Raw genomic sequence first — 27,290 nt, 5'->3', positions numbered from 1 at the left:
TAGCTAAAATGTATAAAGTTATTAATAAATGTTGGAAATGTAAAGAAAAAGAAGGAACATTTTATCACATGTGGTGGGAATGTAAAAAAGTGAAAAACTTCTGGGAAATGATATATAATGAGATGAAAAAGATGTTGAAATATACATTTATTAAGAATCCAGAAGCATTTTTACTTGGCATTGTAGGAGATGATATAAACAGAAAGGATTGTAAGTTGTTTTTATATGCAATGATGGCAGCAAGAATTTTATTGGCACAAAAATGGAAGCAAGAAGACCTACTGACGAAAGAAGAATGGAGGATGAAACTGATGGATTATGCAGAATTAGATAAACTAACAGGAAGGATTCGAAACCTGCGGGACCAGAGATTCTCAGAAGACTAGAGTAAATTTAGGGACTATTTGAAAAGTAATTGTGATGAACAGATCACACTAGTAGGTTTGCAATAAGTTTTGTAAGGTGAATTATTTGAAATATTGCAAAACAGACAATGAGGATAATCATTAGTTAAGGATATTAAAGGTAATATGAAATTAAGAAATGCATAATAAGTGACAAATAATGGAAAATCATCAGAGGCACTGACAGAAGTCCAAAAATATTGTATAGGATGAGAAGTTATGTTGTATGCTGGGAAATTTTGGAAAAGGAAAGGGACAGACTGAGATTGCAGAGTTTTGAGAAACTAAAAGGGAAGGTGAGAGATTGGTTGCACTATCATCAAATAAATGAAGTGTTTAAAATGGACAGTAAAATTGGCTTCCAGGTGGAAAAATCAAAATTGGAGACTGAACTGTTAGAATCCAGCACTAGAAATTTGTCAAAAATGTATAATTTGCTGCTGAAATGGAATACACAAGATGAAACGGTTAAATCAAGTATGATTAAATGGGCTCAGGACATTGGTCATAACATCTTGTTTGCTGATTGGGAGAAGTTGTGGACCACCGGGATGAAATTTACGGCATGTAATGCCTTAAGAGAAAATATTATGAAAATGATCTATAGGTGGTACATAACCCCAGCCAAGCTTGCAAAGATTTACCATTTGCCTGATAATAAATGTTGGAAATGTAAGGAAAAGGAAGGTACATTCTTTCACCTCTGGTGGACGTGCCCGAAGATTAAGGCATTCTGGGAAATGATCTATAATGAACTGAAAAAGGTATTTAAATATACCTTCCCTAAGAAACCAGAGGCCTTTCTCTTGGGTATTGTCGGCCAAGGGGTGTTAAAGACGGATATAACTTTTTTTATGTATGCTACAACAGCAGCAAGAATACTTATTGCGAAGTACTGGAAGACACAAGAGCTACCCACTCTGGAAGAATGGCAGATGAAGGTGATTGACTACATGGGCCTGGCAGAGATGACGAGCAGAATCCGAAACCAGGGAAGAGAAGCAGCGGAAGAAGAATGGAAAAAATTTAAGGACTATTTAAAGAAATATTACAATATTAATGAAAGTTAGAATGATGTTGGACTAGAAAATAAACGGTTACTATTAGTAACGGTTAAGACAAGGAGAATAAGGAAGATTAAATTAAATTAAAATAAGGGAAGATTTGCTGAATAATTGATTAGAAATTGGAATACAGAAAAGGGAGGCACGAGGAAGTCGGAGAAGAAAGGTATAAGAAATTAGGATATGAAATTGTACTTGCTTTTTTTTGTTTTTGTTTTTGTTTGTTTGTGTATTTGTTGTGTTTATTGTACTGTAATGTTTATGTTTTTGTGGTCATAAAAAATTCTTTAATAAAAATATTTTTTTAAAAAAAGAGAAATTATGTTGTATGAGTTATGTTGGAATTAATATGTTAAAGTTGCGCGCCCCTGAAATTAGGGTTCCGGCACTCAAGGCGGGGTCCCCAGCAATTGTGCAATTTCTGGGCAGGTAAACCAAGTATACACCTCAAAGGGCCTGTTTGTCTCACTGCGTGGAAGGGAGAGCCATGAAGAAAAATAGGTCTGGTGTGAAGTAGCAGGTCTTGATTGGCTAAAAGATTGGAAGTGGAAGTGGAAATATCGTATATAAGCCAAGCTAGAAAATACGATACTAAGGAAGCTGAGAAGTCAGACACCAGAAGACTTGAAGAGCCCTCTGAACAACTGCAAGACAGAGGGGTAAATGCCGAAATGGTTGTTAAAAGCTGGAACATTAGAATGGTTGTTCAAAGCTGGAGCACAGCTGGGCACAGTAGCAGGCCAAAGTCTGGAGAAGACCACAAAGGGACTCAGAAGCTGAACTGTCAGAAAGTTCTTCCTGATGTTTAGTCGGAATCTCTTTTCTCGTACCTTGAAGCCATTGCCCTCCAGAGCAGGAGAAAACAAGCCTTCTCCATCTTCCATGTGACAGCCCTTAAGATACCTGAAAATGGCTCTCACATCTCCTATCAGTCTCCTCTTTTCCAAGCTAAACATACCCAGCTCCTTCAACCGTTCCTCATCAGGCTTGGTTTCCTCCTCCTGTGTGTTACCCCCACCCACCCACTTGTTCCTAGGTGTTTATAGGCTGCTCCATTGATCTCTGGGGCAGCCCTGGTAAGCCTAGGGCATGCCGCTGCTGCTGTAGCACTGGTACCTGACCTGCGCCAGACTCTCCTCACCGACGCAGGCCTTCGCACAGTGCAATCCCTGCGCTTCCCAGCCCAGCAGTTCGGCTCGCTCACCTGAAGAACCGAGAGGGCGCCGTTCTTGCCGTATCCTGAGCACACTACGATTTCAAGGTCGGGCTCAAGGCTGTTCTGGAACTGAAGACAGAAAGACAGAAAGACAGACAGACAGTGTTAGGTGACTAAGAGTGGTGAGCTAGCCTCACTCCCAGCACCTTCACAGCAAGTGTCCTTGATTTCCTCCAGGAACCCTTTGCAAGCTCCCCTGTGCCATTAGAACCCCTTGCAAGGGCAGAAGGGCCAAACCTAGCAAGTTTCCCCACCCCTCCTCGGGTTCTTTCTTCAGGCACCGGACCCTGACCCTGTCCCTAGACCCAGAGCTCAGAGAAGGAACCAGCCGAGTGCCCACCTCTTCAGAAAGGAAAGCAGGCTCCCCCATCGCGGCGTTGGCACAGGGACCGATGTTCAGGATACTGTCGCACACCTGTCAGTGTTGGGGGAGAAGGGAGAAACAGAATAGGCACATGGGTTACCTACTGCTCAAGGAATAGCTCTGGGTAGAGGAGCAAGGATGGGAGACTACAAAGAATTTCTGATTCCAGGTGTGCTTTGATTCATTGCCAGCTCAAAGGAATGGTCTAGCATAGGGAAGGGAATAATAATAATTTTTTTTTATTTATATCCCACCCTCCCCAGCCGAAGCCGGGCTCAGAGCAGCTAACAACAATAAAATAATACAGCATTCTAAAATCAATTCATTCTAAAATCAGTTCAAATCAAATTAGTGGCAACTTTTGGGCTAGAGTTCTGTGAGGATTACCAAAGGAGGGGGTCAGACTGTGCCTTGGCCAAAGGCCTGGGTGAACAGCTCCGTCTTGCAGGCCCTGCGGAAAGATGTCTTGCAGGCCCTGGTCTCTTGTGACAGAGCGTTCCACCAGATCGGGGCCACGGCTGAAAAAGCCCTGGCTCTGGTTGAGGCCAGCCTAACCTCCCTGTGGCCCAGGACCTCAAAGATGTTTTTATTTGAAGACCGTAAGGTCCTCCATAGGACACACCAGGAGAGGCGGTCCCGTAGGTACGAGGGTCCTAGGCCGTATGGGGCTTTAAAGGTTAAAACCAGCACCTTAAACCTGATCCTGTACTCCACTGGGAGCCAGTGCAGCTGGTAAAGCACCGGGTGAATGTGATCTCGCAGCGAGGAAAAGGAGCTGAGTCTTTAGCACTGAGTTTCCCAACTCTCTTGCCCTTCTTCCGTCGCCCCAGAAAGAGAGAGCATGCCTGCCATAAGCAGGTTTGTATCTTGTCCTCAGAAGCTACATGTAAATGGTACCTCGAAAGAATAGGTGGCAAGTTGGGTCCCAGACTGGGCTTCGCTGCCGTACACCTCGATCTCGTCCACCTCGTCCTGAGGAGCTGACTTTCCCCCTGCAGAGGACACATTAGGATGTGGGTAGGAGAAGCCTTGGGATTAGCTGTGTGTCTCCTCTTCATAGCTTTCCTTCTCTTGCACACTCCACTCAACAGCTCTTCCTAGGTACTTCCATTTAGGATATAGTTCCGTTCTACCTTAAAAGGAGCAGGCGTGACTGTTGTGTGTCACATGCCTGTTTACTTCCAGCACAGGCTTGCTGGGAACTTCCGTTTGTATATTGCTTTTGCTATCCTGCTGTTTGCTGGAGACGAAGGGAAGCAGACATGCTTTTCCTTTGTTCCTGAACTATGCTGAATAAACGCCTGTAAATAACGCTTACACATGTCTCTGTCCGCCACTTCCGTTGTGAAGATTTATTCACTCTGCTGATAAGAGCGTGCCGAGTCTCTAAACGTATCTGAGGCTCGTGTCGCTGATTGATGGTGTACTGGAGATCGCCCAGCTGCTGGCCGGTGGCTGGAGCCAGCTGGGGGCCTGCCAAATGCCCCCGTCTCCCCGGCAGTATCCCGACACTTCCCCCCCTTTTATGACCCACTCCCCAGAACACCAGGAGCTGGTAATTTGTACCGGATCCCCCAGCATCCCCTCTCGTTGGCTCTGGGGCAGAGCCACCTACCCGTCCAGTTTGCAGTCTGCTCCACGCGCTTCTTCTTGACGGGAGGCTCCTCCTGCAGGCGGAAGGAAGTTGCATGCTGATAAAAGGCAGGGGACTCACCAAGTCCGACTTCCCTTGGAAGCCAACAGGTGAGGAGTTTCCATTCATTCACGGCAGTCAGTGTATCAGCTGCTTTGCTCTCCCTCCAACCAACACCCGCTCAGGTACCGGGCTCCCCTTCCCTATGCCTCCCCCCAAACGCTCTCTGTGGCTGGGCCAGATTCAAGCAGGACTGGACAGGAAGGCTGTCTGGGGTTTGTCCTGCAATGGCCTCGGTCCTGTATACCTGAAGGAGCGTCTCACCCCCATCGTTCACCCAGACACTAAGATCCAGCGCCGAGGGCCTTCTGGCGGTTCCCTCATTGCGAGAAGTGAGGTTACAGGGAACCAGACAGAGGGCCTTCTCAGTAGTGGTACCCGCCTTGTGGAACGCCCTCCCTTCAGATGTGAAGGAAATAAGCAGCTATCTTATCTTTAAGAGACATCTGAAGGCAGCCCTGTTTAGGGAAGTTTTTAACATTTAATACTGTATTGTTTTTAACACTTGATTGGGAGCCGCCCAGAGTGGCAGGGGAAACTCAGCCAGGTGTAATCCCTGTCTTAAAAAGGTAAAGGTAAAGGGACCCCTGACCATTAGGTCCAGCCGTGACCGACTCTGGGGTTGTGGCGCTCATCTCACTTTATTGGCCGAGGGAGCCGGCGTACAGCTTCCAGGTCATGTGGCCAGCAGGACTAAGCCGCTTCTGGCAAACCAGAGTAGTAACCGGAAACACCTTTTACCTTCCCACTGGAGCGGTACCTATTTATCTACTTGCACTTTGAGGTGCTTTCGAACTGCTAGGTTGGCAGGAGCAGGGACCGAGCAACGGGAGCTCACCCAGTCACCGGGATTTGAACCGCTGACCTTCTGATCAGCAAGCCCTAGGCTCTGTGGTTTAACCCACAGTGCCACCTGCGTCCCAGATGGGCAGGGTATAAATAATAAATTATTATTATTATTATTATTATTATTATTATTATTATTATTATTATTATGGGAGGTGGGGGGAGCCTCTAATGCAACACTGCTCTTTAAGTAAATCGGGTGGGCCAGGTCCCAGGTGAACTCACCGGCTTCTCTGCGGGGTCCTTGGCAACGCTCATGGGGGTCTCCTGCAGCTTCTCTGTGTATTTGAGGAGGAGGGAGTTGCCGAGACGTGAGCCCAAGAAGAGGTAGCCGGGGTCCATGGTGATCATCTGAGATCCGAGAGGCAGAAGGGACAGGGTGGGGAGATGGAGGGTCAGACAAGGCCTTGTGGGAGAAGCGGGCCAAGAGGCATCGCAAGGGAGCAGAGGGCGTCCAGAGGCAAAACAGGGCAGGGGCACCACCGACTGGGCTCAGCAATCACATTTATCTCATATACGCAACTGGCTTTTGCCTCAACCTCCCCCCCAACCCTGCCACCCTGACTCTACCAGTGCCTGGCCTAATGGAGCTTACGCAGGTGGTGAGGACGCTGGCTGCCGCCTTGTCGAAGTGGAAGGATCGGACGCTCCGCATGCCGTCGGTGATGAGGGTCAGCACGTAGCTAGGGAAAGGGAGGGAGGAAGGGAGGCAGGTGAAGGGATCCCATTGGCAGAGGGCAAATAATGTCTGAGCAAGAAAGCTTGCAAGGAGCCCTGTCAAACATGCGGTGGCCTGGGGAGGCTCAACCCCAGGATATTGGCCCCTCTCTCAATGAACACAAAGCATAGGGGGGTGGACTAGATGAGTCTTTAGGTCCCTTCCAACTATAAAATTCTATGAGAGGGAGACAACACAATTCAAGGTAAAGGCCGAAAGACCAAACACACACTGGACTCCTTCTCCCACTGCCGATTTTCTATTTGTTTCAGCTGCCCTACCATACTCTCCCTAGGTGGGTCTGGACTACTTTTCTCCTCTACGTTAACTGATATTTGCAACTGCCACACACTGGGAACTAAGCAAAACTAGGTTGCCTGAAGGGGTCCGGCTCCAGAGGTTTGAAATGAGTTGTCCAAGAAAAACGGCGAAAAGCCTAGTGTTGCAGCTGTTCAGGCAACCAAGTTCCACTCGACTCCCACCCACCAGGGACACTGCAAACAGTTAAGTTTAAAGAACATGCATTCAACTAAACAAACTCAGCCCTGCCCAAGACCGGAGCCAGGTGTCCAATAATCTCTTTTATAGGACATCAGCTAGCACATGCAAACATTTTCTCTTCCACTTCTCTCTCTCTATGGTGCTTTGAAGAAATATGTGCTCCTCCCTCCCCATCACCCGTGTCAGGCTCATCGTTAGGCTTTAAATTTATTTGCTAAGCCATGAAATATTTACCTACTTCACTGCATTGAGGGGGGCAGAAACAGAACCCGGGGAGAAAGAGGTCAGCCTGACTTAGCTACAGGCTCAGTGGCTGAACACAGCATCTGCTTGGGACACATGACAACATCAAAAGCGGAATCTCTTTCTAACGGGCTGGATGTTTACGGTCCAAGAGAACTGGGAGCAGCAAGCAGCTTCCCTGCATTTGGCCAAGTGACCAGAGCTGCAGAGCTGTTTTTTCTGCAAGCAGAAACATCCCAGGTCTGAACAGAACAGCTCCCTGCTGGAAGCTGGCAAAGGTCATTGTGCCTGGTGACCTGAGAGCAATCCGAAGCCTTACATCTCCCCTCCTTTCAGCGAGATGACCATCTTGTCGTAGGAGATGAAAGCTGCCTGGGCACAGTCCAGTGTGATTTTCACTCCCTCTTGGACCCCTGTAAAGAGGAGGAAGGCATCAGCAGAGCCTAAGGTAGCAGGACACAGGAGCAGGACTCAGGACGCTGCTGCTGTCCCCTTTGGAAAGGGAGCCTGGTCTGAGCACTTGCCCTCATGCAGTACTGCTTGGGGTTATAAACGTTCCATCCACTTACCAGGTTTGCAACACGAGCTCACAGCCTGCTAACCGGGGCAGAATTTCAGAAGCTGAAAGTGTCAGCTTTCCATGTACACACACTAGTCATACCTCGGGTGGAATGTGCTTCAGGTTGAGCGCTTTCGGGTTGCGCTCCGCGGCAACCTGGAAGTAATGGAGTGCGCTACTTCCGGGTTTTGCCGTTCGCGCATGCCCAGACGCTCAAAATGACGTCCTGCGCATGCACAGAAGCAGCAAAACGTGCCCACGCACGCGCAGATGCGCCGTCGCATCTTACGTTCTATTCAGGATGCGAACGGGGCTCTGGAACGGATCCCGTTCACATCCTGAGGTACTACTGTACACATCTCTAGTTGTGGGTTGCACTGGAAAGTTTGCAAAGTATGCCATGTGGTTCCTATCCCAACCCCTGCCTCTCCAATAAAAGCAATGTTTTAAAACCTGCACCAGAAGTGACATAACAGGTAGTACTCTGTGTTGAACAGCATCTGGTTAAGGGCACGAGGTTAGGAGTTCGATGCTCTCCTTTTCTGCCCACTCATGGGTACAGGAAAATAAATCAAGTGGGGCAGGGAAAGGGGTCCTATATAGAGCTAGCTGCTCAGTTTGAGCCCATAGGGATCAGGAGCACAGTGGTCATTCCTCCAGGGCCACCAGCAGCTTGCCAACATCCAATAACCTCTGCGGCAAGGAGCACCTATTATCAAATTTAGGTAGGTACACCAACTGCACACCTTCCTGGACAGGAATAGCTTAGCCACTGTGATTCATGTGTTGGTAACCTTGGATTGCGATATTTCAAAAGGGGGGGGGTAGTCAGGCGGCAGAGTGGGGCAGGTGGAGGCACACATATTTACACCTGCGTTGAGGGAGTGCACTGGCTGCTGATCAGCTCCCAGGCCAAGTTCAAGGTCTTGCTGTCAACATTTAAAGCCCTGAACAAGTTGGGACCGGATGACCTCTGTGAAAGATCACCTGCTCCTGTGCAGACCTGTAAAGATCAGTAAGATCATCTGGGGGAGATTCTACTTGTAGCACACAACCCTGCAGAATATTGTAGGGCAGTGACCTCAAAACAGGCCTTTCCCACTGTTGCCCGACACTGAAAATCCCTTCCCTTTGCCATATGCAGAGTAGCAGCCATCAGTTGCTTTAGATGTCTTATAAAGGCAAATCTTTTTGCCCAGACTTTCTCTGACCCTGATTTATGCCTATGAATTTCATGCATCTCTGCTGTACTTGTTTTTGTATCTGTTTATACGCTGTTGTGTTGTTTTGTTGATTTTAGGTTGCATTTTTGTTTTAAGGTGTGTTATTTTCATATTGTGCACTGTTGAGGGATCTTTAAAATATGAAGCGCTTTAGACCTTCTTTTTGATAGAAGGGAAGGAAAGCAGAGAGGCCTACTTAGCGGGAAGACGGTGGTGCCGTTGGTGAGGCTGTTGAGGGACACGCCGTAAGGCGGCACACTCTGGTTCAGGTACAGCAATGAGTTCACCGCAAAGATCACAACTCCGCCTAGAGGAAGGAGGAAGGGGAGGGGAGAGTTAGGCCAAGACGGAGTTGTCACTCTTGAGCTGCAGGGTTCAAGCTGGTGGAAAGTGAGCTTGTCTACACTGTCCTTTGAGTAAGGGAGGCTGCTGTCCAGAACACACCCCCTATCTGAAAAATATGCTAGACCCATCTAGCGCATTATCACCTACTCTGACTGGCAGAGGCTGTTCAAGGGTCTCAGGTGCGTGCCTTTTCCAAAGATCTCTTTTTAAGGGGAGATACTGGGACGCAGGTGGCGCTGTGGGTTAAACCACAGAGCCTAGGGTTTGCCGATCAGGAGGTCGGCAGTTCGAATCCCCGTGACGGGCTGAGCTCCCATTGCTCGGTCCCTGCTCCTGCACACCTAGCAGTTTGAAAGCACGTCAAAATGCAAGTAGATAAATAGGTACTGCTCCGACGGGAAGGTAAACGCTGTTTCCGTGCGCTGCTCTGGTTCGCCAGAAGCGGCTTAGTCATGCTGGCCACATGACCCGGAAGCTATACACCGGCTCCCTCAGCCAACAAAGCGAGATGAGCACCGCAACCCCAGAGTCAGCCACGACTGGACCTAAGGGTCAGGGGTCCCTTTACCTTTTACTGGCAACTGAACTTGGAAGCTTATGTGCGTTATGGGCCTCCCCGCACTGTCTAACCGCCTTTGCCACAATTTGGGATTTCCACTCAAAATGGAACACCCTCCCTCCCTCCCCCAAGATCTTCACAGCTTCTAGCCACCTTGTTCTCGCCACGCACAAGCGCCTGCGCCACCTCTCCCTCTCCACACAACAGGAAGAAACCGTTCCTCTCACCAATCGGCTTGGGTACCGCCAGGGCCTGGGTGCAGTCAAAGGGCAGGTTGCTGAGAGACCAGATGACGGGGTGGACCTTCTGCATGATGTTCAAGGAGATGGCCACAATGCTGCAGGTGTCCTGGCGCACAGCCACCCGCCTGAAGAGTGACAAGGAAAGAGCTCGGCTACTTGACAGCGCTGTCCACATAGCCTATGCAAGTGGGGCAGGTTTGGTCAAGGTGAGCCGAAACCGGGGACAGCAGTACAAAGAGATGAACGGGCATTGGCAGCATCAGGTTCCAAGAGAATGAAGCGTCAGCAAGAAGTTTTGTAAGGAGGACTATTTGAAATATTGCAAGAAAGACTATGAGGAGAATTATTAGTTAATGATAATTAAGAGTAATAGAGAAATTAAGAAATGCAGAATAAGTGATAAAGAACAAAAAATCATCAGAGGTGTTGACGGAAGTATAAAACATTGTATAAGGTAAGAAGTTATGTTATATGATTGTTGGAAATATGTTTAAAAAACCCCAATAAAAATGTATATATAAAAAAAGATAATGAAGCGTCAGATGGCGCTTGGGAGGGAACAACGTTGAAGGGGACAGAAGTGGAAGCAAAAGCCCCAGGTTTTGTCCCAGCATTGTCATACCACGTCTGGCAAAGGGCACCAGGCTCCCTCCAGCCACAGAGCTCATTTCCTAACACAACAGTGGGGTTCATCTGTACTGAGACCCACAGCTCTCCCTTGGCTATCTGCAGACTGAGTTTAGCTTTTCAAGGCAGACTCAGAGGAGTACAGGAAGCTGCCACATACCGACCGGTACCAAGTTATACCGTTGGTCCATCTAGCTCTGTAGTGTCTACACGGATTGGCAGCAGCTCTCCAGAATTTCAGGCTGGAGACCTTCTGCATGCAAGAAAGATGCTCCACCACTGAGCTGCAGTGCTAGTTCCATTTTCTTGTGACGGGGGGCTAGCTGGCCAGCACTTGTTCTGGGCCAAAGCTAACAACAGAGAGGGAGGAGGAAGGCAAGACATACCCAGGCCAGGTCTGGTTGGGCTCAAAGAGGATGAGTAGGGTGGGCTCATAGTAGCCATACAGGAACTGCATGTCAATGATGTTCAGCAGCTTCTCGTCTAGCTCCCGCACGTCAATGATGTAGCTGGGCAGAAAACTTGACTTCTGGCTGCAACAAGAGATATCGCCAAGAGTTCACAGGGGCCAAATACACCCCAGGGTTCCCAAGGGGCACGCTTGAGAAGCCGTCACGAGCTCCGCAAAGTACCCATTTCACAGACGAAAAACTGGCAATGCGGCATGAATTACTCTTGCTTTGAGCCCTTACTTGCGGTTTTCTGACCTCCCTGCCCTGCACTGAAGTCCCTTTCTCCTCTAAATGCCACCCTGTGAGGATACCCAGAGCTTACAGGGTTAACAGCTCAAGGGGAAATGACGTCCTGTCACTGCGGGTGTGTTCGCATCTTTGTTATGTGAACATTTTTACTTTCTGTTTTGGCTGCGTCAGGAGAAGCATCATGTCTTCGCTCTCTCCTGGCTGAACTGTTTGTTTGCTGCTGTACGATAAAGCTTCGTAGAACAGAAGCTGTTGGACGAGAGTTTTACTGCCTGGCTGAGATTCCTTCCACATGGGCACATTGCTGCACAAGATACTCTGCTGTAGACGGGAGAAGCAGGTTGGCACAGTGGAAGCGGACTGGACGCCACAACAGTCCCGCTGTTCACAGCTTTGACGGACTCTCAACGGAACACACCCATTCTGAGACCCTGATTATTTCAAATGCTACCTCAGTTGAGCATCGGTCGTTCTGGCCAGTTGCAGAGCCCAAGGCAGCCCTTACCCTTCTCCCATGACGCCTTCGTGCTCATCCGTCAGGGTCTCTCGGCGGAATGGCAGCACCACCAGCCTTGTGCCATAGATGAGCATCACCGCACAGCGCCCATCAGGGTCCACTCGCACTTTGGGGATGTGGACGTTCTGCACAAAGCCATCCTGGGGGAGAGACAGAGCAGGGTGACACAGATGGAGCAGGAGACCCTTCCTTTTATTCTGCTGTGCTCCTTTGGGTCTGGAAGACATGGTGCCTCTCAATCCACAGAGCTTACCCAAATGCAACAAGGGAGTCTGGCATGAGAACAGAGTTGCAAGGGATTCAGGAAGGGAGAAGTCTTGGTTGTGTTCCCTGACAAATGGAGAGCTGCCATTCCAAGTGAGGGGCTCCCTGCAAGGGAGGACAGCTGCAAAAGGCTACCCACTCCTAACTGAAAAAGCAAACGGGTCAAAATGGCTCCCTATTTCAGGCACTTGCTTACCTTTCCAACAGCTGCTGCTTTGAATGAATACTGAGATGAAGGTGAGATTGGCAGGGAGACAGAGGGATACCATCTGGTACGCAGGCTGAGACCTCCCTGCCTGCAGACTGTCTCGCCAGAGTGGTGCATGCTCTAGTTATCTCCCGCTTGGACTACTGCAATGCGCTCTGCGTGGGGCTACCTTTGAAGGTGACCCGGAAACTACAACTAATCCAGAATGCGGCAGCTAGACTGGTGACTGGGAGCAGCCGCCAAGACCACATAACACTGGTCTTGAAAGACCTACATTGGCTTCCAGTACGTTTCCGAGCACAATTCAAAGCGTTGGTGCTGACCTTTAAAAGCCTAAATGGTCTCCGCCCAGTATACCTGAAGGATTATCTCTACTCCCATCATTCTGCCCGGACACTGAGGTCCAGCGCCGAGGGCCTTCTGGTGAGTCCCTCACTGGGAGAAGCAAAGCTACAGGGAACCAGGCAGAGGGCCTTCTCGGTAGTGGCACCAGCCCTGTGGAACACCCTCCCACCAGATGTCAGGGAAATAAACAACTATCTGACATTCAGAAGGCATCTGAAGGCAGCCCTGTTTAGGGAAGTTTTTAATGTCTGATGTTTTAATGTATTTTTCATCTTTTGTTGGAAGCCACCCAGAGTGGCAAGGGAAACCCAGCCAGACAGGCGGGGTATAAATAATAAATTATTATTATTATTATTATTATTATTATTATTATTATTATTATTATTACCATCATCACCACCATCATTAAGAGTCTCAGGGGTTGCAAGAGATTTGACAATGTCCTTTGGCTATGGAAAAGAACAGGTGGCAGCTACTACCATAGCAGCTTTTAAAACTTAAACCTCAAGCCTTAGTTCTAGTTACAGGTAGGTAGCCATGTTGGTCTGCCATAGTCGGAACAAAATAAAAAAAATTCTTCCAGTAGCACCTTAGAGACCAACTAAGTTTGTTATTAGTATGAGCTTTCGTGTGCATGCACACTTCTTCAGATACCTGAAGAAGTGCGCTACCTTAAGAACTGTGCATGCACACGTAAGCTCACACCAATAACAAACTTAGTTGGTCTCTAAGGTGCTACTAGAGGATTTTTTTTTATTTTGCTTCGCAAGCCTTAGAATACCTACCCTCAGCTCTGGCTCCTCAAAGTAATGGAGGGAGAGAGTTTTCAGGTCGTGGGTGCCAGGATCGTATTCCACTACGGAGAGCTAGGAGGCAGGAAAAAGGAAATTAGAGGCAATCTGATAGAGTTTCATTTTTTTAATCAGCGGAAAATTGTAATAATCAACCTGACCGACAGTGAACCCTTGGGAGGGCCAGGCTATAAATCTAACTAATTACCTCCCTCCCCCAATAAAGCTTGCTACATTTTCTCATGTGCCTGTTCACTTCTAATCTGCCTGCTGCAAGCCCATTTTTCCAGCCTAGAGGAGAACCCTGTGTGATCCATTTAAGGCAACTCACTCCTCAATTTGCATGCTTGCTCTTCAGTTCTTCCTGTTTCACAAAACACAAACACATTTAACTGCTGCAAGACACACAGTGCATCAAGGGAGCCTTCCCTAAACCGGTGCTGGCTGGGGATTATGGGAGCCGTAATCCAAAAATCTGGAGGTCCCAGCTTGTGGAAGGCTATACTAAGAGTTCCATTGTCTTCTAAGTAGCTGTGGGAAACCAGCAGTCAGGATTCGAGCCCAAGAAACCTCTCTCCTCCTTGTGGCTTCCAGCAAGTGGTATTCAGAGGCATTTTCTCCTTATGATGGTCTGGAAAGTTGTCTGGAAAGGGACTTGGCTTCCATTCAGGCTAAGAACTCCAGGGCTATTTTGTTTAGCCTCATGCCAGATGAAATTGCCATCCAGAAGGCGTGCCATAGTCAGCTGCAAGTCGAGGGGCCAGGGGCCCTTAGGAAAGGCTCCGAGGGCCACCAACTTATAATAATTCCCCACTACTATAGAAACCCTCCACCACCTCCAAGATGTGCAGTTCCCCAAGCAGGGTGCCTTGAGGCTCCTGCTCCCTCTGCATGTCACGGCCCCCCACCCAAGCTGACCCCTTACCTTGGCATCCTTGAAGCTGAGCAGGAGGGCATCTCGCTTGGCTCCCGCGAGCTGCACGCTGGCCATGGACATGACATTACCAAAGAAGGAGAAGGCAGCCACCAGCTCGAGTTTCTCCTTGTGACCTTTGCCTTCTGCGCAAGACAGAAAGCGGAGGCGCATTAGGCTCTGAGGCCCTTGTTGCACACAAAGCACCTTCCCACAACCTGTTTTTCTGTGCCTGAAAGAAGCCTCCAAAACCTTTCAGCCTGTATCCTGCCCCCAGGCGAACTCAGCCCATGGACGTTACCAAGACCAGTGAAAGGACCACCTAAATGTTCTGCTTTAGGTGAAGGGGAAAGGACCTGTTCCCAGCAAGTCTTTACAGTAGGCCTGCCTACATAAGCACTGAAAAGATGGGCTTAGCATGGAAAGCCAACCTCAGTGTGTTTCAACGGTGGTGGCCAGGTGGCTGCGCTGTTTCTTTTCAGTCCCTGACTGCAGAAAAAACAGCAAACGCTGTTTTTTTAATTAAGACATCTGTCTCAGCATTACTCCAGACTTCCTGAACCTGGCACTGTGCAGATGTTTTGGATTACAGCTCCAATCAGCCCCAGTCAGCTTGGTCAGGGTTGATGGGTGTTGCGTTCCAAAACATCTGGAGGGCACCAGGTTGGGTAAGGCTGGCATACTCTGAGAAGCAGCCTCTTTGCAAGGCCTCAGGTGGAGAGATCTTTCCCAAACCTGCTGCACCAAAACCATATTGACACGTGCGTGTGCTCCACCCTTAAGAACTAGGGCCCATGAACTGGGTATGTACAGGTCCAGGATCAATGGCTGCTTGGAGGGCTGCCTAGAAGTAGCTCCTCGTGTCAGCAGAGACCGTTCTTGGGGGCCCGGAGAATTGGCACCAGAAGCAACCAAGCACTTAGGGCCCCAAGATAGCACCTGGGAGAGCCCGCCGGGCAAGAAAATCAGAGCCCACTATAAGAATATAATAACAACCCGCTGGCTCAGGCCAGTGGTCCATCTAGCGCAGCAACCTGTTCTCACAGTGGCCAACAAGATGCCCTTATGGGAAACCCGCAAGATTCAAGCACAAGAGCGCTCTCCCCTCCTGTGGTTCCCAGGAACTGGTATAAAATCATGCCTGCCCAGTGATTTGAACCCTGGACCCTCAGGGTGCTGCTCTCCCAGCTGAGCTACCCCTGCAGAAGCAGCTTCCTTCAAGCAGCCTTCTTCCAAGGCAACCTCTTAATACATGCTTTCTGGTTCCACAGCTCCTTTGGCCAGACTCCCCCCCCCACGCCCCCAACGCCTGCACACTGCAGCCCCAGCTCCCCACACCCCACTCACCGGAGATCCTGTCATTTTTGGTCGAGGTCTAGAAGAGAAGCAAAGGAACACCGTCAGTCCTGCAGCATCAATGCAGGCGCACTGCACCAGCTGCACAGTCTGGCTGAGGAGGCCAGCGCCTCCCTTCTCTCGGGGGCAGCGTGCCAAAGCATTCCTCAAAGCTGCATTAATGCTCCAGAGAGAAAGCAAAGAATGGCAAATCTGGGCATCACCTGTGCATTGCTTTCCCTTCCAGCCCCAGAACTGCACATCCCTAGGATGCAGCCCAGAACCATAATGCACCCCATAACCGCACCACCCCAAATTATTCCATGGCTCTCAGACTGTGTCAGGTCTCTCCAACCCAACTCCCCTGTTGAGGCTACCCATTTCTAACATTTCAGCTGTCTTTCGGGCCTCTGGCTCTGGATGAAACACGCATCCTAGGGAGCAGGTCCAGCGTTTTCCAGGCCTCCCTGCTGCAAAGGGTGCCACAGCCAGGTCCTTCTATCTTCTAAAAAAGAGCAGGTCAGCAAATCTGCCCTGCTGGGCCACCATCACTCTTTCTCCGCAAAAGGAACGTTAATTCCAGGCCGGCTCAAAAGAACAAGAGCTCCAGGGAATCTACTTGAGCGCTGGAAGCAATTGCACAAAAGGCACCCATGCCAGGACCACCATCTGGCACGAGAAGAGCAGAGGGGCAGGATGCGGGGTTCGTGTAGCTTTGCAAATTGGCCCACAAAAGTTAATAGCCTGTAAAAAAAAGGCGGGGAGGGGGAGCTCCGTTGCTCACCCTGCAGTCTCCGCTGCATTTCTACACTTGGTGCAGAGGACGGTTTGAACGCTCCGCACATCTGCCAGCCCACACACAAGTCTATGAATTCGCCTGCATGCAGTTTCTTGTTGCTTTAGGTGACAAGGTGTGTGCTTTAACGACAAGGCTGTGTTTGTGAGAGAGATTGGAAGCAGGGAGGGAGGGACGGCCGGTTCCAGTCCTTACAGGCACTTTCCATCCTAATGCAGTTCAGCGAGAGCTGCAAGGCCCCATCCGTGCTTGGGTTGGGTGGGGGTAGAAATCAGTTTTCAGGGACGCCAGTAAGGGGAAGTTGCCTCATCCAAGTTCAGCACTGGAGAGGAGAAATTCTGCGGGGCATATGCCCTTGGGAAGCTGGAGGCAAAACTCAGCCCTGAACCAAGCGGTGCGAAACCTCTGGCCCACAGGCCAATCTTGGCCTGTCGGGGGCTTCCAATGCCATTTCCTCCTAACCATGCCTACCTGACAATCAGCTAATGTCCCTGGGCGGGGGCTGCATCCTGTTCAAGCCTGGCTCTCCAACACTGCTGGGCCAGGCCTCTCCCCATTTGTCAAGACCACTTGTCTGAGGCAGGGTTATATACTCAGTTCCAGGTGCTCCACAATTTTACATTGTGGGAAAGAACTCTTTGGTTGTTGCCAAACCCACGGCCTGTTGTTTTCAGGAGATGGCACACCCACCACAAAAGTAGAAGGCAATGGTTCCCTTCCTCCTGGATCCCTCCAACATACATCACCCCCAAGCAGGCGGCCCACCGTACCTCAGAGTCATGGTTGAGCCTGTACACGTACAGCTGAGAGGTCCCTGCCACCACCAAGTTGCGCTCGGCATTGGAGAAGAAGTTACAGTACATGGAAAACTCCAGCCCAGTGGGAGGGTGCGCCTGCTTGTACACGGCATACATCTCCGCAGGCTCCCTGCAGAAAGGCACAGCTCAGTGTGGGGAAAGCGGCTAGGCCAGGACACAAGCCCACAGCAGGATCTGACCCTGAGAGATGTCAGCCTATCTACCAACTAGCTGTAGTCATAGAGGGGATTCTGCTGCTACGTTGCCTGCAATAGATAGCTGCACTGGCTCCCTGTGGAGTACAGGATCAGGTTTAAGGTGCTGGTCTTAACCTTTAAAGCCCTACACGGCCTAGGACCCTCGTACCTACGGGACCGCCTCTCCTGATATGTTCCGCGGAGGACCTTATGGTCTTCAAACATCTTGAAGGTCCCAGGCCACAGAGAGGTTAGGCTGGCCTCAACCAGAGCCAGGACTTTTTCGGCCGTGGCCCCGATCTGGTGGAACGCTCTGTCACAAGAGACTAGGGCCCTGCGGGACCTGACATCTTTCCGCAGGGCCTGCAAGACAGAGCCGTTCCACCAGGCCTTTGGCCAGGGCACAGCCTGACTCCCTCCTTTGGGAATACTCACAGAACTCTAGCCCAATGGTTGCCATGAATTAGATTTTGAATTGATTTTAGAATGAATTGATTTTAGAATGCTGTGTTACTTTTAACTGTTGTTAACCTCTCTGAGCCCGGCTTTGGCTGGGGAGGGCGGTTTATAAATAATTTATTATTATTATTATTATTGTTGTTGTTGTTGTTGTTGTTGTTGTTGTTCCTATTGTTATTATTATTAGATAACAACTTGGGACCAGTTTATCTACAAGATCACCTTACCCCATATGGGCCCAATCAACTACTTCAACCTGAGCAACTGGCAATATTACTGCTGCCACATAATACTACTTCCACATTTGCAAGAAATCAATCTTTTAGGGCAGTAGCACATAGACTTTGGAACTCCCTGCCAATTCACATCAGGCAGGTGCCTTCTGTGTAATCTTTAAAGTGCTTGTTAAAAACATTTTAATTCAGACAAGGCTACTCAGACATGTAGAAGAACACAAGTTCTTCATTAAAACATGGTGTGTTTTAATGTTTTTAGTTTATTGCTGATTTTATCTTCAGAATGTTTCAAACAGTTGTTTTTAAAGGTAACTTTCTTGTTTTTTTTTTCTTTTAGCAAACCACTTTGAGGATTTTTAAAAAAACAAACAAGCAAGCAGTGTACAGTCGTACCTCGGGTTGAATGTGCTTCAGGTTGAGCGCTTTTGGGTTGTGCTCCGCGGCAACCTGGAAGTAACAGAGCCTGTTACTTCCGGGTTTTGCCGCTCGCACATGCGCTCAAAATGACATCATGCGCGGAAGCGGCAAAACACGACCCACGCACGCACAGACGCACCATCACGTCTTACGTTCCATTCAGGATGCGAACAGGGCTCCGGAACGGATCCCGTTCGCATCCCAAGGTACCACCGTACGGATTTTATGAAATAAAATGAAGTTGGGAGATGAAGGTCCTTCAAGGCACCCAGAGTCCCGGACCTCAACTGGATGCCAAAGATGGTGCTCTCCATATACCGCTGGACTCCAACTCCCATCAGCCCCAGCCAACGTGGCAAAAGGTCAGGGATGGTGGGAGTTGTAGTACAGTAACATCTGGAGGGGGTCACACGAGCTACTCCCAGTAGACACTTCCCTCACCCCAGCATCCACACATTGGGCCTGATTGACAGCTGTCTTTGGGGTAGCACTATATTTATCTGAACTGACAGATAAGCTTAAAGCAATATGGCTAGCACAATTAATCCCTCAAAGACATGGCCCAGCAGTGTATTGCAGGGATGGGAAACCTGTGGCACTCCAAGTGTTGGACTGCAACTTCCATCATCCAAGACTATTGTCCCTGATAGCTGGGGCTGATGAGCGCTGGGGTCCAGCAACACCTGAGAGACCACCAATCCTCTGAAGAGACCAGAATATAATATATTGGGGGGGGGAGCATTTTTGGGTAACCCAGGCAACTCTGATCTTTGATCCATCCAAGATTTCTCCCTGGTACCGGTTTGAATTAATCAAATAACGCGTTTTGTTTGACAGTTAGTTTCAGTTATGTTAATTTTTCGGTTTTATCATTGTGCATTTTCCTTTCCCCCCCTCTTTCTTCTTATTTCCTTTATATAATATACATCTATTCTAGATTTCTTGACAATTTGATTTATGTATACTGTAATAATGATCTTAAGTCTAGAAATATCTAATATAAGATTAGTTTGCTTTTTGTTTTGTTTTTTGTATGTAATGTTTGTTTAATAAAATATTTTGTAAAAATCATATACAATGGTACCCCTGGATGTGAACGGGATCCGTTCCGGAGCCCCATTCGCATCCTAAAGCGAACACAACCCACATCTGTGGGTTGCGATTCGCCACTTCCATGCATGCGTGTGAGGTCATTTTGAGCATCTGCACATGCGGCGAAACCTGGAGGTAATGTGCACCGTTACTTCCGGGTCGCTGTGGAGCGCAACCCAAAAATGCTCAACCTGAAGCTACTTCAACCCAAGGTATGACTGTGTGTGTGTGTGTATACATGTATACACACACACACAGTGGTACCTCGGGTTAAGTACTTAATTCGTTCCGGAGGTCCGTACTTAACCTGAAACTGTTCTTAACCTGAAGCACCACTTTAGCTAATAGGGCCTCCCGCTGCCACCGCGCGATTTCTGTTCTCATCCTGAAGCAAAGTTCTTAACCCAAGGTACTTTTCCGGGTTAGTGGAGTCTGTAACCTGAGGTACCACTGTGTGTGTGTATATATATGATATATATGTGTGTGTGTGTGTGTGTGTATATATATATATATATATATATATATATGATACATATTTAATAAAATATTTTTTTAAAATCATATATGATAAGAGATATGTGTATGAAATATATGACATATATTTGATTTGTTGGTTTAATTGTTTAGTCGTGTCTGATTCTTCGTTACCCCATGGACAAGAACACGCCAGGTACTCCTGTCTTCCACTATATTTGATATATATATATATGTGTGTGTGTGTGTGTGTGTGTGTGATATAATATTTAATAAAATATATTTTTAAAATCATATATATATATACATAAAAATACAAATACATGATAAATATATGCATATGCTACAGATGATCTCATATATGGCACATATTTGATATACACAGTATCTGATATATATTGAGGGGGGCAGAGCCCTGAGGCCTTGCTCTGGCGGGCGAGGGGGCCCCGTTCACTGGCGCCCTCAAGGGCCACCCTCCCCGGGGACGGTCTCACGGGACGGACCGGCTCCCCTTCCCCTTCCCCCTCCTCCGCCCCCTCCCTGCGGCCTCGCCCCTCAGCGTCTCCCCTCCCGCCGTCGCCCGTCCCCATCCCGGGCCCCGGCCTTACCTCCCCCGCCCTCAACTCCCCTCAGCCGGCGGGGTGCGCGGGCATAACCGGTCCGGGAGGAAACCGCTCCCGCCGGAACCTTCGGCGCAGCCGCGAGGGCGGGAGGCGGAACCGGACTCCTGATTGGCGGGGAGGGGAATGAGCGGCAAGCCGGAGGTCCAATGGCAAGGGCTTCGTCGAGCGGGACGTAACGATAGAGCTGGGAAAGTTGAGAGTTGCCGCGCGGGGTTGAACTTGTGAGGCGTGCAGAGGGATTTAGGGGGCAAATGGAAGAAGTCTTGTCCTGGGAGGGATGTGGGGAGGGAGGAGGGGGAAAAGGGAAAGAAAGAAATAAGCAAGAGGGGGAATTGGGAGAGGGAGGACAGGATCACACTTCAAAACGACCTGGACAGATTGGAGAACTGGGCCAAAACAAACAAGATGAATTTTAACAGGGAGAAATGTAAAGTATTGCACTTGGGCAAAAAAATGAGAGGCACAAATACAAGATGGGTGACACCTGGCTTGAGAGCACTACATGTGAAAAGGATCTAGGAGTCTTGGTTGACCACAAACTTGACATGAGCCAACAGTGTGACGCGGCAGCTCAAAAAGCCAATGCAATTCTGGGCTGCATCAATAGGAGTATAGCATCTAGATCAAGGGAAGTAATAGTGCCACTGTATTCTGCTCTGGTCAGACCTCACCTGGAGTACTGTGTCCAGTTCTGGGCACCACAGTTCAAGAAGGACACTGACAAACTGGAACGTGTCCAGAGGAGGGCAACCAAAATGGTCAAAGGCCTGGAAACGATGCCTTATGAGGAACGGCTAAGGGAGCTGGGCATGTTTAGCCTGGAGAAGAGGAGGTTAAGGGGTGATATGATAGCCATGTTCAAATATATAAAAGGATGTCACATAGAGGAGGGAGAAAGGTTGTTTTCTGCTGCTCCAGAGAAGCGGACACGGAGCAATGGATCCAAACTGCAGGAAAGAAGATTCCACCTAAACATTAGGAAGAACTTCCTGACAGTAAGAGCTGTTCGACAGTGGAATTTGCTGCCAAGGAGTGTGGTGGAGTCTCCTTCTTTGGAGGTCTTTAAGCAGAGGCTTGACAACCATATGTCAGGAGTGCTCTGGTGGTGTTTCCTGCTTGGCAGGGGGTTGGACTCGATGGCCCTTGTGGTCTCTTCCAACTCTATGATTCTATGATTCTATGAGAAGAGAGAGTGCAGAAGCAGAGAAGAAAAGGGGTCAATACATAAAGGGGGATTATTATTTTATTATTATTATTATTACATCATCATTATTATTATAATAAAAATTATTGTAACATTATTATAAAATTATTATAACATTATTATTATAACATTATTATTGTTATAAAAATATTATTATAACATTATTATAATTATAAAAAAATTAAGGTTTCATATATATGGGATTTTACTTTCTTGGGCTCCATGATCACTGCAGATGGTGACAGCAGCCACAAAATTAAAAGACGCCTGCTCCTTGGGAGAAAAGCAATGACAAACCTAGACAGCATCTCAAAAAGCAGAGACATCACCTTGTCATCAAAGGTCCGTATAGTTAAAGCTATAGTTTTCCCAGTAGTGATGTATGGAAGTGAGAGCTGGACCATAAAGAAGGCTGATCGCCAAAGAATTGATGCTTTTGAATTCTGGTGCTGGAGGAGACACTTGAGAGTCCCATGGACTGCAAGAAGATCAAACTGATCCATTCTGAAGGAAATGAGCCCTGAGTGCTCCCTGGAAGGACAGATCCTGAAGCTGAGGCTCCAGTACTTTGGCCACCTCATGAGAAGAGAAGACTCCCTGGAAAAGACCCTGATTGTTGGGAACGATCGAGGGCACAAGGAGAAGAGGATGAGATGGTGGGACGGTGTTCTTGAAGCTACCAGCATGAGTTTGACCAAACTGCGGGAGGCAGTGGAAGACAGGAATGCCTGGCGTGCTCTGGTCCAACAATATATAATAAATGTTCATAAATGTACCAAGCAAACACGTACATAAATATATAAAACGCACGTCTGGAGCAGCACAGGAAGACAGTCCTGAAACCATTTTGACTCCCAAAACTGACCAAATGTTTCTCTGCAAGGAAGGAGGGGGTGAGGGAACCTTCCCACTGTCTCAGGAATTAAGTGATTACCATCTCAAAGGAATAGCCAGACTACCTGGAAAGGCAATCAGATAAGGCATTATCAGATTACCTGGCAGACAGGAAAAACAACATTCAAATTTCTGTTGTAGACCACCTTTTCTGTGATGTAGGTATGATGTTTCTGGGGATGGTCTTGGACTGCAGGGTAGGCAATTTAAAATGTCTATATAAGGGCAGGCACAACTTGGTTCTGGGTCCTCCTCCTTTCCTGTGTGTGAGGGGAGCACCCTGTTGCAACAGTTCAATAAAGATCAGGCTTACTAGCTGCTTTGCTTCTCAATGATCTCTGGTTGGCCTCTGTTATTTTCTCTGACCAATGGAGACCCTGCAAAGGACTCTATAAGGGCTCTTGGACACCCCATAAGCGAATAAGGGCAGATTTTGTTTACAACATTATTTAATCAATACAGGACATAGCATTTTACACTGATATACACCTAGTGGCCAAAACTGAGGAAACCTTTTGGGAAAAGTGTATTTCCGAGGTTTGATGGTTCATAACACCACTGTTAAGTTGTGGGCGAACATAGCAGACGACACAGCGATTTCTCCAAAGCAGCTCTTTATTTTGTTTTGCTTTTTTAAAAGATATTTATTAGGATTTTTAGAAAACAAGACAAAAATATCGTAACAAGAAAAAACATACAAAAAGGAATCAATAAAAAAGAAAATACAAAAAGGACAAAATACATAACAAAAATGCACAACAAACACACACAAAAAATAATTAAAAGCAAATCAATTTTTCAGATTTTTAGAATTCTCCTTAACTTGTTTCTCTGACCTCACACCTCCCCTTTTTGTATTCCCAATCACATCATTAATTCAGCAAATCCTTACCCTTCTTCTTTAAATTTAACTCAGTATTTCAACAAATTACACCTTTATACTTTCATCCATTATCAAACCATTTTTACGTATTCTTACTGGTCTTATTACTAAGTCCACTTAGGTCCAGTCCAACATCTTTTTAACATTCATTAATTTTACAATATTTCTGCAAATAGTCTTTAAATTTCTTCCAATCTTCTTCCACCGACTCTTCTCCCTGGTCACGGATTCTGCCAGTCATTTCCGCCAACTCCATATAGTCCATCACAAAGCAGCTCTTTATTTTGTAAGCTGGCAGAACTGAACAGCAAACAGCTCAGCCGGCCTGCTTTTATAGGCAGCCGGCTGTCAACATTGTAGCAACAACAACCCAGGGTTTCCTGCCTAAAATAACTGACGTGGACCTGAGTGAAAACTATCTACAGTATCCCTCTGCTGGCCCAGGGTGAAACTTCAGTACATAACAACCACTACATTCTTCATTAAATTATCTTTCCATTGATATATACTGTAATTTTATGGTTTTTTTTATTTTTTTAAAGTGGTGTTATGAGCCATCAAACCTCGGAAATGCTTTCTCCAAAAGGTTTCCACAATTTTGTCCACTAGTGTAAGCAGGGCATTTCCTTCAGCCAGAACTCACCAGAACTCAGTTCCAGCACCTCTCAGGTGGGTGCCAGGGCCATTCTAAGAGAACGAGGGAGGTGTTCGTGGTAAGTTCTGGCACCTTTTTTTCTACAAAGGTAGCACTGGATATAAGGGACAATTCTGTTACATACAGGGCAAGTGGCAACCCTAGCAGGGCCTTCACTGCAGCGGCTCCCAAATTGTGGAACGCCCTCCCTGCAGAAGTGTGCCTGGCACTGTATAACTTACAGTATAAGGGATGCAGGTGGCCCTGTGATCCAAACCACAGAGCCTCTTGAGCTTGCAGATTGCAAGGAGAGCGGTTCAAATTCCTGCAAAGGGATGAGCTCCCATTGCTCTGTCCCAGCACCTGCCAACCTTGCAGTTCGAAAGCACACCAGTGCAAGTAGATAAATAGATACTGCAGCAGCCGGAAGGTAAACGGCATTTCCGTGTGCTGTGCCACTCATCATGGTGTACTTTTGTGCCAGAAGTGGTTTAGTCATGCTGGCCACATGACCCGGAAAGCTGTCTGTGGACAAACGCCAGCCTGAAGCGAGATGAGCACTACACCCCACAGTCAAGTTTGACTGGCCTTAACCGTCCAGGGGTCCTTTACCTTTGGCCTATCTCTCAACATCCAAAAAACCAAAGTGCTGCACCAACAAGTACTAAATAACCCCTCTGTAGTGCCACAAATCCAACTCAATGGTGTAACATTGATAAATGTTGATCACTTCTCCTAACTGGGCAGTTATCTTTCTACAAGGGCCGACATTGATGCCGAAATCCAGCATCGCCTGAGCTCTGCAAGTGTGGCTTTCTCCCGACTGAAGTGGAGAGTGTTTGAGGACCGGGACATTCGCAGGGAAACCAAAATGCTTGTTTACAAAGTTATTGTACTACCAACCTTAGTGTATGCTTGTGAAACATGGACCACTTACAAACGCCATCTCCAACTCCTCGAAAGATTCCATCAATGGTGTTTCCGGAAAATTTTACACATCACTTGGGAAGTGTAAGTGATGTGTAATAGCGAACTAATGCCAGTGTACTGGAAGAAGCAAATATCACCACTGTTGAAGCAATGATTCTTCAACATCAATTTCGTTGGACTGGTCATGTTGTGCGGATGCCTGATTATTGTCTTCCAAAGCAACTGCTCTATTCCAAACTTAAAAATGGAAAGCGCAATGCTGGTCGTCAACAAAAGAGGTTCAAAGACTGTCTCAGGGCAAATCTTTAAAAATGTAGTATAAACACCAACAATTGGGAAACACTGGCCTGCAAGCGCTCCAGTTGGAGAACAGCCTTTGCCAAAGGTGTCATGGGCTTTGAAGACACTCGAACTTCAGGACACAAGGGAGAAACGTGCTAAGAGGAAGGCACACTTGGCAAACCCTCACCATGATCACCTCCTGCACAGAAACCCATGTCCCCACTGTGGAAGGACGTGTGGGTCCAGGATTGGCCTCCACAGTCACTTATGGACTAATTATTAAAACCGTGTTTATGGAAGACAATCTTACTCGGCTACGAGGGATCGCCACAGAAGAAGAATGATGAAGGTATTGCCCTGGCTTGAGGTGTATGTATTTAGGACCCACTTTATGGTTGTAAGTTGTTATACAGTGGTACCTCAGGTTACATATGCTTCAGGTTCCAGACTCCACTAACCCAGAAATAGTGCTTCAGGTTAAGAGCTTTGCTTCAGGATGAGAACAGAAATTGTGCTCTGGCGGCGCAGCGGCAGCAGGAGGCTCCATTAGCTAAAGTGGTGCTTCAGGTCAAGAACAGTTTCAGGTTAAGAACGGACCTCCAGAACGAATTAAGTACTTAACCCGAGGTACCACTGTAAATTGTTTTCAATACAGTTGTACCTCATGTTACGTCCGCTTCATGTTATGTTCTTTCAGTTTATGTCCTGCGGCAACCCGAAAGTACCGGAAAGGGTTATTTCCGGGTTTCGCCGCTCATGCATGCGCAGAAGCGCAAAAGGATGTCACGCACATGCGCAGAAGTGGCGAATTGCAACTCGCGCGTGTGCAGACATGCCGCTGCGGGTTGCACTCTTTTCATGTTGTGAACGGGCCTCCAGAATGGATCCCGTTTGCAACCAGAGGTACCACTGTATTGTGTTTTAATGCTGTAACCTGGCCTGGGCCCTTAGGGTGAAGGGCAGGGGAAGAAACAAACAAATCGTGATGTGATGACAATGGCGTGTACACTCCCCTTGCAGTTAGAAATGAGTTGTGTGTCTCCCAGTTTAGCCTCTAGGCTTGGCGTCCATCATAAATATCTGCCCAGGGGCTTCTTCTCCCCTGGGACCCTCCCCTCCACAGCCGCAAGCTCTTTCCCAGATCCAAACGTGCATTGCAAGGCAAGGAATGAGAAACGCTTAAAACGCACAGATTTTTATTTACCATTGACAAGACAGGAAACAGTAGGTTCCACACAAAGGAGCTACATCGGTCACCCATCGGTCTACCACAGCCTGCGTGACAGTTGCAGTGCCCAGAATCAGGGCAGAGAGATCCCTATACCTGGATTCTGGACAGCACTTTATGGATCTGGGGGCAGAACGACGGCACGGCTCCCAGATAAAACTCTTCGGAAAGAAGATGATGTTGAGAAGGAGAAAAGGGAGGGTTTGGCTGGGCTACTTCGCTGGACTCCAGGCACCAAATTTGCAGCAGCAAGGGAAAAGGACCAGAGTGTTGGTTTCTGTTTCCCTCACTGAGCTGCAGCTGGTAGTCTTCACAAGACTATGTTTTCATTCCACAGTTCAGTTACTGTTGGGTTCCCACGGGAAAGGGAGACTGGATGGTTTCACTGGTTTCCTGTTTCTTTGTTCTGTCGTTTCTTTGTTGGGAGTTACTCTCTGCTCTCACAGAGGCAAGATGTACATTTGTG

The 27,290-nt window shown here is 47.9% G+C and overlaps 1 protein-coding gene across 1 annotated transcript in view; it reads right to left on the bottom strand.

Moving 5' to 3' along the window:
- CPSF1 (cleavage and polyadenylation specific factor 1) overlaps positions 1–20,867 on the bottom strand; it is a 41,706-nt gene extending 20,839 nt beyond the window's left edge. Inside the window, exons 1-16 of the mRNA XM_053395103.1 lie at positions 20,755–20,867; positions 17,245–17,401; positions 15,691–15,718; positions 14,356–14,489; positions 13,425–13,505; positions 11,811–11,962; positions 10,991–11,137; positions 9,963–10,102; positions 9,028–9,138; positions 7,369–7,462; positions 6,183–6,270; positions 5,813–5,938; positions 4,664–4,715; positions 3,946–4,040; positions 3,025–3,099; positions 2,673–2,753 (exon numbers count right to left, since the gene is read on the bottom strand). Of these exons, the coding sequence (XP_053251078.1) occupies positions 2,673–2,753; positions 3,025–3,099; positions 3,946–4,040; positions 4,664–4,715; positions 5,813–5,938; positions 6,183–6,270; positions 7,369–7,462; positions 9,028–9,138; positions 9,963–10,102; positions 10,991–11,137; positions 11,811–11,962; positions 13,425–13,505; positions 14,356–14,489; positions 15,691–15,718; positions 17,245–17,388 (1,548 nt within the window). The 5' untranslated portion in view covers positions 17,389–17,401; positions 20,755–20,867. The remainder of the gene's footprint in view (positions 1–2,672; positions 2,754–3,024; positions 3,100–3,945; positions 4,041–4,663; positions 4,716–5,812; positions 5,939–6,182; positions 6,271–7,368; positions 7,463–9,027; positions 9,139–9,962; positions 10,103–10,990; positions 11,138–11,810; positions 11,963–13,424; positions 13,506–14,355; positions 14,490–15,690; positions 15,719–17,244; positions 17,402–20,754) is intronic.
- Between the last annotated feature and the right edge of the window lie 6,423 nt (positions 20,868–27,290).

This window comes from Podarcis raffonei, chromosome 7 (assembly GCF_027172205.1).
Source record: "Podarcis raffonei isolate rPodRaf1 chromosome 7, rPodRaf1.pri, whole genome shotgun sequence".
Classification (NCBI taxonomy): domain Eukaryota; kingdom Metazoa; phylum Chordata; class Lepidosauria; order Squamata; family Lacertidae; genus Podarcis; species Podarcis raffonei.
This window is presented reverse-complemented; position numbering and strand designations above follow the sequence as displayed.